The sequence below is a fragment of the Monodelphis domestica genome, chromosome 5 (assembly GCF_027887165.1).
Source record: "Monodelphis domestica isolate mMonDom1 chromosome 5, mMonDom1.pri, whole genome shotgun sequence".
Lineage (NCBI taxonomy): Eukaryota > Metazoa > Chordata > Mammalia > Didelphimorphia > Didelphidae > Monodelphis > Monodelphis domestica.
In genome coordinates this window covers 129,832,326-129,845,104 of record NC_077231.1, presented here as the reverse complement: position 1 = coordinate 129,845,104, position 12,779 = coordinate 129,832,326, and the positions used below count along the sequence as shown (strand labels likewise).

The 12,779-nt window shown below is 33.7% G+C and overlaps 1 protein-coding gene across 25 annotated transcripts in view; it reads left to right on the top strand.

Annotated features, from left to right (window-relative positions):
* The window catches only part of PLCZ1 (phospholipase C zeta 1), a 107,705-nt gene that overhangs the window by 30,055 nt on the left and 64,871 nt on the right, over positions 1–12,779 (top strand). For 23 of the 25 annotated variants that reach the window (XR_008912195.1, XR_008912196.1, XR_008912193.1 and 20 more), the window contains 2 exons: positions 7,310–7,459; positions 10,190–10,429. The exons of 1 other annotated variant lie outside the window; for it this stretch is intronic. Coding sequence is in view for 17 of the 24 variants with exons in the window: in XM_007503591.3 (XP_007503653.1) it covers positions 7,310–7,459; positions 10,190–10,429 (390 nt within the window). In the remaining 7 variants the exon portion in view is untranslated. The remainder of the gene's footprint in view (positions 1–7,309; positions 7,460–10,189; positions 10,430–12,779) is intronic. One more of the 25 variants, XM_056799307.1, reaches the window with a different exon arrangement.

The following is a 12,779-nucleotide window of genomic DNA, read 5'->3' as shown; positions in this document are numbered from 1 at the left end:
TTGTTTGTAGTTTTTTGTATCAGCAAAGCACTGGATTTCTTCTGCTTTTTTTCCCCACCATTGGTCTTGCATCTTCCTGATCTCACACTGCGCTGTGGCTTGGAGAGACTTGAATCTGTCCTTTTTAGGAGCAGAGTTTGGGTTATTTTGCCACTCCATAAAGGCTTTGTTCTTTTTGCTCAATAGGTCTTCAATAGCAGTGTTGTTCTCGTCGAACTAGTCCTGGTGGTTGCATTGTTTGGGGCCTAGGACTGCCTTTGATGTTTCCTTCCCTGCGTCTCTGAACTGGTTCCATTTCTTGGTTGAGCTTCCAGTGAGTGGTTTCTTGGCAGACAGCTTGTCCTCCAGGCAGGACTGGAATGTTTGCAAATAAGATGGATCTCTAAGACGACTCACGTTGTAAAATGTGCAAACTATCTGGGCTCGTTTTGGATGGCGAGGCGCAATGCGCATTTGAAGAGTCACTTTAACCAATCGGTGGTCTATCCAGCATTCAGCACCTCTCATGGCTCTGGTGATCTGTACATCCTGGATGTCTTGCCGACGTACAATGATGTAGTCAATGAGATACCACTGTTTTGATCGTGGGTGCATCCATGTTGTTTTATATTTGTTTGCCATTCTGAACACAGTGTTCGTGATGGTGAGTTCAAACTCTGAGCATTTGCTGAGTGGTAGTAGGCTGTTGTTGTTCATTTTGCCCAAGCCGTGTTTGCTGAGCACTTCTTTCCATCTTTCATGGTCCTGAGGAAATATGGACTATGAGGAAATATGGAAACCATCAACTGAACTTAAATCTCGAGTATGTGCCCATATTGGTGGCAGAAACTCAAGTTTACATGTGGCCTTAGAAAACTGTTCATCCACATTTCTTATCCTCTACAGCCCCAGAGAGTTATAAATAAAGTTCTACAATAGAGGTCCTTGGGCTATAAATTTTTTATATGTGTTGTCTTTTCTTTCTCTAGTCAGCCCCCCAGTTTACCACAAGATAAACGCTAGAAAAACATTTACTGCCAAGTAATAATGAAAAAATAGTCAAGAAGCCTTGATTTATTCTCCCTATAATTTTTCTATATCATCTTAGAATAGAACTAATATAAGTAGTTCATAATTCTCAAAGATAGCAACTATGGGAAACTAATGGTGTTAAAAACTGGAATTCTGTGTGTGCCTGTGTGATCTCTGGAGTATTTTGGTTTCACTGCAAGAAGTGCCTTATTTTTCAAATCCTATCTAGATCCTCCCTTTCCCTTTACTCCTTAATTTTTCTGTATGCTTTATTGCTCCTATGTACTTCCTGTCTAAGAAATGTGATGTAATGTACTTCCTCAATGGTTCTCCATCTGACTACATTTTAATAATCTTTGCAATGTGCATTCTTCATCTCTTTGGATTTTCTCATGCTAGTTGCTGAATCAAGCTCTTGAATATCTGTAGATTTAATTTGAAGATCTTGTAATATTTTGAACTATATAAATTTTAAATTCTTATTATAAGTAAAACCAGAACATGCCAAGTAATTGTAGTTAAATAAAAGAATGGCTCACTAATTTCTCCTCAGAGAGGTATATAGAGAAGTTTGTGGAATATTTTTCTTCTTGTATTCAAAGGTGACAACTTTTCATATGGCTCTTAATACTATGAAATTCTTCTTTCAATAATTGTTATTTCATGTCCTTTTATAAAGACTGCTCTTGGTCTTACATGTTTGTGTTATTTCCATATACATGCATATATACATATTATATTAAATACCAAATCCTCATCAGAGATAATTCCATGTAGTGATTTTTCTCATGTGATGGTTGTTTTTTTTTTGTTGTTGTTGTTCTGCTAACTGAATTTGACCTGTGCAAAATATTTTTTATTTTGTGTAATTGAAATTATTTTCTTTTATCATTACCCTTCTCCTATTTAGAGTTTTAGAGCTCCCATTCTGGTCATAATTCTGAAAATCATGTGAACTTATTTTCTTTTGAATTTTTGATTCTGTGGACATTAATATTTAGGACACAAAACCAGTTTGCACTTACTGTTGTATGTGGCATAAGGTAAAGAGACATTGAGGCATGATGAATAGAGAGCCAATCTTAGAGTCAGGAGAATATAAATTTATTTATTTAAAACCCCTCATCTTCCATCTTGGAATTAATAATGGGTACTGGTTCCAAGGCAGAAGAGTGATAAGGGCTAGGCAATGGGGGTTAAGTGACTTGCCCGGGTTCACACAGCTGGGAAGTTTCTGAGGCCAGATTTGAACATAGGACCTCCTGTCTCTAGACCTGGCTCTCAATCCACTGAGCCACCTAGCTGCCCCCAGGAGGTTATAATTTAAATCCAACCTCTGGAATACATTGTTTACATAAACCTGAACAAATAATTTAACCTCTCAGTGCCTCTAGCATGTATTCTCTAAAACTCTGATTTACAGAAGTTACTTAACTGCCTTAGTAAAGGCAGTTGTTATATTGTGAATTCCCTATATCAATGAAATTACAGATCTGATCCTAAAAAATGATATAACTTATTGATAACAGGTAAATTTTTGCTAAACCATTTCCCAGTTTTTTCATGTTTTTGTTAAATAGGGAATTCTTCCTCAAGTACTATTTTTTATTCTTTTCAGTAATTGATTTTAATTGTTTCTGATTCTTTTTTAAAAAGTCCATTAGCTTTCACTAATCTGCTTTTCTATTTTATAAACTATTAAATAATTTAAATCATAACAGCTTTATATCACTTGAAGTCTGGAAGAGCCATTCCTTAGCTACTTCTCTATTCCTACTTTCACCCTTATTTTCATTGATATTTTGAACTTTGTTTCTTCAAATGAATTTTCTTAAATATTTAGCTCTATAAAGTACCCCAATGGTAGTTTCATAGTATAACTCTAAAACTATAAATTAATTTAGTGTCATTATTTATTTATCACATATAATTACTTATACATTTAATTGGCATGGTTCAATCATGTCCAATGATTATTATTCTAATTACTTAAGCCATTCTATTTTTCTTTAAAGAATACTTTGTAATTCAAATTATGTTAAGTCTATAGTTTGCCTTGGTAAATTGACTCAAATATTTAATGCATTTTCCAGCTGCTTTCAATGGGACTTTTCTTTTTTGTTATTTTTGCCAGATTTGATTATTACTACATATATATGCTAATGATTTTCATATATTGACTTTGTAAACTACTACTTATTAAAGATTAGATTCTTTTGCTGATTCTCTTAGGTTTTCTAAGTAAATCATCATGTAATCTGTAAATAGAAATAATTTTTTCTCTTCTTTCCCTTTATTTATACCTTTGACCTCTTTCTCTTGTATTATTGCTGCTGTTAGCATTTCTAGAATTATGTGAAAAAAAAACCCAACAACAGGGAGTAGAAACATTCTTGTTTTACACCTGTATTTTAATGGGAAAGCTTTAAGGGTTTCTTCATTACAAAAAACCAAAAAACAAAACATTAGCTACTTCCAACTGGAGAATACTGCTTACTCTCCTCCTTGAAGTTTCTATGCAATTGCATGTATTTCTCACTGTCTGGGCAGTTGTCAAATCTGTTTGATCCTGTTTTCATTATTATTCCTTGCATGCATCCTCTTCTTTCCCACTTATAGTTACTACCTTAATTCAGATATTTATTACTTTTCAGTTGGATTGTAATAAGTTTCCTAATCGGAAACTCTGCTTTCATGTTTTCTTTGCTCCAATACACCCTTTACAACATTGCCACAAATTAATTACAGCACATGTCTGAGTATATCATTTCCCTGCTCAAAAATCTCTGTTTCCATATCTGCACTGAAAAAAACAAACTATTCAGCTTAGCATCTACAGCCCTCTACATTCCAGATTCAATTTTACCTTTCTAAATTTACTTTGTATTAATCCTCTTCATTTACATTACATTCTACTCATGCTACTCAATTACACCAATTATTTCTGGTTCTCAGCACCAAGCTATAGTGGAGGTTTAGGAATTGACTAGCAATATGGAATTTTTTTAAGTTCAAGGGGACAAACATTTCCTTGAATTCCTGAAAGGGATTTGAATTTTTGTGCTCTTTGATTTGGGATGGGGAACTCAAGTCACACTTAGGAGTTTTAAGCATTACGCACAGCCTTAGCGTGGCAGAAGTATGAGAAGAAAGAGTATGGAATTCACAAGCTGAAATGGAAAATACTGGCGGTATAGGAGCAAATCTGGAAGAAAAAACTGAAAAAGGAGAAACAAACACTTAAAACTAAAAGGGGGGAGGAACTGCAACAAAGAAGGAGGAGACCAAGGTGGGCCATCTAGCCTTTTAGGCAAAGAATGATTATGATGTTGACAATAATAATAATAATAATAATAATAATAATAAACAACTAACATTTATATAGCATCTACTGTATGTCAGGCACTGTGCTAAGTGCTTTATAAATATCTTTTTTGGTCCTCCTTATAGCCCTGGCTGTTAGGTGGTATTATTGCTTCCATTTCAAAGATGAAGTTCAGGCAAACAGGAGTTAAATGGCTTGCTCAAAGTCTCACAGATAGTATCTGAGGCTGGTTTTGAACTCAGGTCTTCTTGACTGTACATCCAACATTATCTACTGTGCTATCTAGTGACCTCAAGATGCCTTGCTGTATCTCAGAAAAGAGAACTCAGGATGTGTACCTTCAGTAACCTCAGCTCAAGTATTCTGTTCTGAGAAGTTTAGAGAAGGTAGAAGTCCACTTTGATCTCTTCCTTTTCTGATTCTACTTCCCTCACTCCTTATACATTCCATTTTTGGTGTCTACTTTCTTGCGGGCTGTATGTATCTTTTGAAATTCTCAGGTGTGACTCAAATCCCTTCCATTTCAGAGACAGAAATAGTTAAAATCACTTTCTCAAGCAAATTCTTATTCTCCTTGATGTGCAAATCTGTATATAACCAATATGCTATAGGCTCACAGTTGCAAAGTGAGTCTGGCTATGTCTCTTTCTTCAGGCTAGCTCCGAATATCCTTGACAGGTTTGGAGTATCTTTCTCTAATATTATAAGGTTGAGTGCTCATTTTGGGTGTGCTTCTCCCACTGTTAGTTACCAGTACATAGCTGCTCAGGTCGGTTTAATCAAATAGCTTTTACATAGGGACATTAACTTCTAAGATATAGCAAGAATAGAAAGAAGTACAAGCATTCTCTGCCTCCCAACTCCCTCATACCTTAGAGGCACAGTTCTTCCCTGTATTGTCTCTGTCACTGGCAAGAATGAGTTCAGATTTAACATAGTTTCTACATAGTGATGATCTTACAACTTCAGATCCCAACTGAGTCAGGACTAAAAATGCATGGATATTTAATATCACTGGGATGAATCTCTGCTCTTTGACTTGGGTCTTTATTCTTCTCAAACACTAGCTTTTGGGATGAAAATTCACTATTTGGGAAAAATTATTGGGAAACCTGGAAAGCAGTTTGGAAGAAACTAGATATTGGCCAACATTTTACACCCTTTATCAAGCTAAGATCAATATACATAAAGGACCTAGATCTAAAGGGAGATATTGTAAGCACATTAGATGAGCAGGGAACATTTACTACCTATCAGATTTATGGATGGGAGAATTTATGAATAAACAAGAAACAGAAAGCATTTTGATATTTGAAATGGATAATTTTGGGTATATCAAGTTAAAAAGGGTTTTGTATAAGTAAAACTAATATAGCCAAGATTGCAAGGAAAGCAGGAAATTGGGGAAATGTTTTATGGATAATAGCTCAGATACATGTCTTATATCTAAAATACATAGAGAATGTCATCAAATTCATAAGAATATGAGCTATTCCCCAATTGATAAATAAATGGTTAAAAGATATGAACATACAGTTTTAGATGAATAAATCAAAGCTATATGTAACCATATGAAAAATGCTTTGAATCATTGTTGTTTAAAGAAATGAAAATGAAAGCAATTCTGAGATACCATCTCATACCTATCAGATTGGCTAAAATGAATTATGCTCAAAGAGTTATAAAATTGTGTTATACCTTTTAGCCCAGAAATACCACTTATATGGTTTCTTTCCTAAAGGGATCAGGGAAAAAGGAAAAGAACCTATGATGTATATGATTGTAATGGAATGTAAGAAATGACAAAGAGATTAATTTAAGAAAATGAAAAGACCTCTATGAAATTATGCAGGATGAAACAAGCAGACTCCAGAGACCATTATATATGATAGAAATATTGTTTGAAGAACAGTTTGAGTATGTCAACCTCCAGAGAAAGAACTGATAAATAGAAATAAAGAAGATATAGTTTTATATGTACATATATCTTTTTGTTAAAGGATGTCTTCTCTAGCATGGAGAGAGATAGGAGGGAGGGAAATACCTGGGTATTTTAATGTAACAAACAAATAAATTCAGAAAAGAAAACATATGCTGAGCTAACTGTAACCGCTTACAGAATGCTTACTCAAGCTCAGGTTTTTGTAAGGCACTTCCATTACATGTCATCACAACTCTCCCAGAAGCCACTCCCCATAGACTTTTTTTTTTTGTGAGGAACTCCAGCTGAGGCACTTTGACCATGCTTGTAGAGACTGGGTTTGTTGATCAGGCTTCTGTTATACCAGATTGCTAATTAGTTCTCAAACTCCTACTGTCTATGCCTCAACTGTATAGCTTTGAATAGACTGTTTTTCCATAACTGCAATGACTTCTTTATTTCCACCTTTTAGAAACTATGGAATCCTAGGCTTAGCTCAGTTGTCAACTTTTATGGATAGCTTCACCTCATTGCCTTAGTGCTTTCTTCTTTGTCAAATTACATTGTATTTATTTCTCTGTGAACATGCTATTGCCTTCCAGTAGAACTACTGGAGAGTTTTGTATCTGTTAGTTTTTCTATACCTGTGAAATGCAAATGGTAAATGTTTAATAGATTTTTATTGAAATACCAGCATCTTTTGAGAATGTTACATTTACTTTAATGGAACTTATTGATTTTCCCTATTTCCCTATTTGTTTTGAGGGATATTTTCTTCTTTACACAATTTTAATCACTTGTTTTCAACTGATCATTATTTAAATATTTTTAAAAGGAAATGCCACATCCTTGCTTTCTCTTTTCCTAAATTGTGTTGACTTTTCCCTTTTTTTGCTTTGATCAAACCCACTAGAAAATCTCTTGTTCTCTTGCCCAAGGTACCAAACTTTTTTTTTAATGTATGAAAAAACTTCCAAAGTATTTAGATGATTATTTTCAACAAAATCAATTTATCTTTTTGGTGACTAATCTTAATCATGATCTTTTTTTAGGCATCTGAATACCCAGTAGTACTCTCTTTAGAAAATCACTGCTCCCCCCAGCAACAAGAAATAATGGCAAATAATATGCAAAGTATTCTTGGGGATACACTGCTTTCTGATGTACTTGAAAATTTTCCAAATGAATTACCTTCACCTGAGGTAACTGTAGCATAGGTTAATATAACTTTATCAATATAAGAATGTTTCCATTCTCTCCTCTATCTAATCCTTCTTTCACAAAGCTGCCCAAAGTGAGATGTTTAAGATTGGCAAATTCAGGTTTTTGAGCTAAGCTGTTGCAATGATTTGACTTACTATTTTAGAATTTTTAAATTTTAACTGTGATCCTAACCTTATACTGAGTAAATCATTTATTCTAACTTTTCAGTTCAAATGTCAATTAAAGATACATTAAAAATGCTTACCTTATGTCTTAGAATTAATATTAAATATTGGTTCCAAGGCAGTAGAGTGGTAAGGGTAGGTAATTGGGGTTAAGTGACTTACCCAGTAGGGCTTGTTTAATTTTTGTTTTTCATCTTTTATACTGCACAGAATTCCTTGCACTTAGTAGGTGCTGAACAAATGCTTATTTATTGATAAACAAACTATTCTTTCCCATAGTTACCTCATTTATAAAATGGGGATAATAATACCTTTGACTGAAATCACAGGCTTATTGAGAAGATAAAAATGCAAGAGTATTGTGTTAAAGTGCTTTGTAACTATAAATGTCATACAACTCTAAGTCAATTATAACTAACTATAAATTAATTAATTATTTTAATTATCAATAATGTTTACTTCCACAAAAGTTTGAGATAAATTCTATGGAAGACATTCCAATTATGTACCACTTTTTAGTAATTATATAGTATCCTTAAACAGACACAAAGTCCATTTTACCTTCTAGACATTCAGGAATTTACTAGGTAAGTTTATTATCTCATTTTTTCCTGGATATTCTCCACTTATGTTTTACAAGTTACATTTGGTGCCGATTATACTTATAATGGTCAAACATTTTCACAACTTTTCTTCCATTCCAACTTGCAAATAATTTATTCATTTAATTTGATTAAATTAAACATTTTTTCATACCTGCCATTTTGAAAAACACTACACTGAGATCCTTTAAAGGATACAAAGATGAGGAAGGTATAGTCTCTGTCTTAAAAGAGAAAGTAGAAGAATACAGCACAAATCTGACACTTCTCTGCCCATGTATCTTCAGTAGATCCTTTTTTTTTTTAAATAAAACTCTTTTGCTTAGCATTTAAAAATATTCAAAACCTTGTCCCATACCATCTTTCCAGCTTTATATCACATTAATTCCCGTGATGCATTCTATTACCTAGCCAAACTGTCTTACTTGCTGTTCCTCAAACTCTACATTCCCTCCGTCATCTTGATAACCTTTTATGTCTTTCAGGACTTGAAATGCAGTGACTCAACCTGTACTGCTTAGAATTCTTTCCCTCTTTAAGAATTCTGTTTAGGTGCTGTCCCTTATGAGAAATCTTTCCTGATCCCACTAGTTATTGATGTTTGTTATGTCTTTAAATCATCTTGTATTTTATAATAGAATAATGCAAAAGAAGAGAGGACAACATGTATTTTTCTGAGATAAACTGTGTCTTGGCTTCCTTGAAGGCAAACTCAAGTCAAGGAAACTTTTCATTCTAAGATCTTAGATCAAGTCAATAAAAATTGTTCAAAATTTCTGGAAAAATGATATTAGAATTCACTGGAACAAAAAACTGCATCTAGTATGGGAAGAGTGGTGTAATTGAGGAACTTTCTTGAAGGAATTGGTAATTTAGATTTATATTGAAGTTGCTTAAGATTTAGATAGATGAACATGGATGTAAAGCATTCTAGGTAAGGTAGTGACAAACCACAAGGAAATATGGAGAGATAAGAAAACATGGGATGTGAATGGGAATCCAAATTGAATAGCAAATAGGGTACTTGTGTAAGAGTAAAGGGAAATAAAGATAGACCAAAAGATAGACTGGGGCCAGTACATCTAGGATGTTCAATGGCAAGTTGAGAAATTTGAATTTCTTGTAGTAGGCAATGAAAAATCACTGAAGATCATTGAATAGGGAGCTGACAAGAATCAATAAATGAACAAACAAATCATTAAAGCTCTGCTTTAGAAGATTAATTTAGTAATGGTACCTACCAATATTACAGATTAGAGGTTGAAGAGACAAGAAGAACGTGGACGAATTCAGAGGCTACTTTAATAGTATAGATAAGACATTAAGGACTAATATGGGGGAACATAATGGATTTGAAAAACACTAAGGCAGAATAATCAATAGGACTTGGCAAATGACTGGATATATAAAATAGAGAAAAGAAGGATACAAAGGTGACAAATTTTGAGCCTGAGGGGTTATTAGATTAGCATCATTAATGGGAAAGGGAAAAAAAGAATAAGCAAACAACTAGGTACTACATCTCCTAATAATATTTTTTTTGTGAGAGTGCTATTTAGGTTATTATCCTTTAGGTTATCATTCCTTTTTATAAACTTTAAAAGAATATTGTTATTGCGCTCATGTTCTCAACTATCATCTGACTCAGCAATTTCTAACAGCCAAGATTTCTAACAGCCCAACAACTCTACTGAAACCATTCTCGCAAAAATTCCCCATGATGATTTAACTGCTAAATGCAGCAAGAATGGAGTTTGCTATACATGTTAAAGTATAATGTTTATACTCTTAGGCTGTATCAGCCATCATTATTTATGTCTATATGTTATAAATGTTCTTCATCATAGTTAATCAAATATTATGAGGCACTTTTCAATTCATATATTTGTGTAGAATTAGTAAAAATGAATTATTGTACCTACCATTCAACTTATATCCATAGGCATTGAAATTCAAAATACTAGTAAAAAATAAGAAAATTGGAACAATAGAGGAGACAATTGAAAGAATAGGCACTAACAAACAAGGCCGGATAGTAGAATATGAAGAAGAGGAAGATGAGGAAGAGTCTGAAGAAAAAGACAATGTTACTACACCTATGCTTAAAGAGAACAAAGAAAAAGAACTAGAAGAAAAAAAATCTATAATAAGCAATTTCATTTCTTATTCTAAGAAAAAAAAGGTAAGAAACTTAAAAAAATAGCAGTGAAAAGAAATTTTTTTTTCTTACTATTCCTTTAATTATGTGTTGCTTTCAAACAAGAGTTTTAGAGGCAGCTACATGGTGTAATGGATAGAGGGCTTGACCTGGGGTGAGGAAGATGTCAGTTTAAATACTTTCACAGATATGAGCTTTGTGACCCTGAACAAATTACTTAAGTCTTTTCCTCAGTTTCTTTATTTGTAAGCTGGGGGTAAATTTATCCCAAGGTTGTTGTGAAGATAAAATAAGTAAAGCACTTTCTCTGCAAATCTTAAAGCACTGTATAAATGTAAGCTATTACAATTTTGAAAAAAAAATGATCCATCATAGAACCCGAGTACAATGTTTAAGTTTTATTTTCAATTAGTTTTTAAACTTTAAATTTATTTATTTGTTAAATTAAAATAACTAATTAACTTTTTCCTTCATTCCCCCTCATTAGGGAAAAAGAGTCTTATGTGTATATAGTTTGTGTGTCTTATTTATTTCTGTTTCTTAGTTCTCTCTCTGTAGGTGGACATATACAAATTATTCTTCAAACAATATTTTTGTTGCTATATACAATGTTCTCTTGGTTCTGTTTATTTCACTCTTCATAATTTCATGTAGGTCTTCCCATGTTTTTCCAAATTTAATCTGTTTTCCTGTCTTACAGTGTAGTAGTAGTAGTATTCTATCATAATTATATGCCTTGACTTGCTTAGCCTGTCCTCATGTGATGGATATCCCTTTAATTTCCAGTTCTTTGGCACTCCAAAGAGAGCTGGTATAAATATTTAGAATATATATGCTATTTTTGCCTTTTTTCCCAAGTTAAGTGTCATGTAAATGCACCATGTATGTCAAAGTTATATAAAGGCATATCTCATAAATAAATTAGACTTAATAGGAAAAAAATTGTTCTGTTTTCTACTGCAACTAGAACAAGAACTAAATAAGAGCACAGGCTAGGTTGAAATTGTGCTCTTCTTGTAATGTTCTCAAGCTTTTCCCTAAAACAGAGTTCCATTTTAAAAAATATCAATGGTATAATAGACAGGAAATTAAACTTGGAGCCAAAAAGATCTTTCGAGTCACATCTTTGACACATAGTAGTATGTGACCTTCAAGTCACTTAAGGTATTCTAGGCAACTCTAAGACTGTATGTTGCAGAGAAGGTTCTCATATGAATTAGAGGGAGTTTCCTTATCTGACAGCTCCCTATCCACCGAAATCACAGTTTTAGTCCCAATCTCTCATTTTCCTGGGGTGTCAAATAACTGTTAGTAATAGAATACTGGAATATGAGAAAAATTAAAATTGTAGGTCACCTAAAAACAATCTGGAGGATAAAGCATATGTGAGGAGGCAGTAACATACTAACAATTGAACCTTAAGGACAGGGACATTTTTTTCTTTGTATCTCCATTGCCCAACATAGAGCCAGACTAATAGAAGTCTTAATGCTTGTTGAACGAGGAATTGAACTGGAGAAATAGCTTCAAGAATATCAACAGAGAACTGGAAAATAAATTAAGCTTGTCATGTGGTAAGGGTGAAAGAGAGTTCATAGGCAGCCTCTGTACTCCCTAATATCGAGAGAGAGAGAGAGATAGAGAGAGAGAGAGAGATAGAGATAGAGAGAGAGAGAGAGAGAGAGAGAGAGAGAGAGAGAGAGAGAGAGAGAGATCCCAAGTTATTGGGCAGACCTTCTATGAAGGATTTGGGAGAGAAATTGCTCAGAGACATGTAGGATTAAAAGGTGGGGATGGATTGTGATCTGTACCATTTATTGGAGAAGACCAAGGATCCAATGAAAAAGAAAAAAACACTACTTAGCCTGTTATTGATATACTTAGGTGTTAGAGCCAATGCTTGTGAGATAGAGCTTCATGGCCTGGGGGCATGACCATGACAAATTTGCTTCTCTTATAGGCTTCCACTAAATAATTTTCCCTTTTCTGTTGTTTACTAGTGAAATTATGGACTTTCCCCCTACCTAATCTCAGGGCAGATTTCATTATCCAGGTGTAGTTAGCAATGAATAATTGAACTACAGATATTTAGGATAGCTGAATGATCTTGACATCAATCATGATCTTCATCTAACTAGGTGATTTGGAAAATGTTCACATCTGACCAAATTCTGTATATTTCTTCCTCTATATTCTCTATGAATCAGTCTTCCTCTTTGACCTTGGCAAATTTCCCTGCATCCTTAAATTTATTAATTCCTGACTTCCTTTATTCAAATGACCTCCTTTGCTTCAGTTAAGAAATGTAACAATAACAGGAATGCAGGAGAAAAACATATAACTGATCACATAGTTTTCTGGGGATATGATTAGG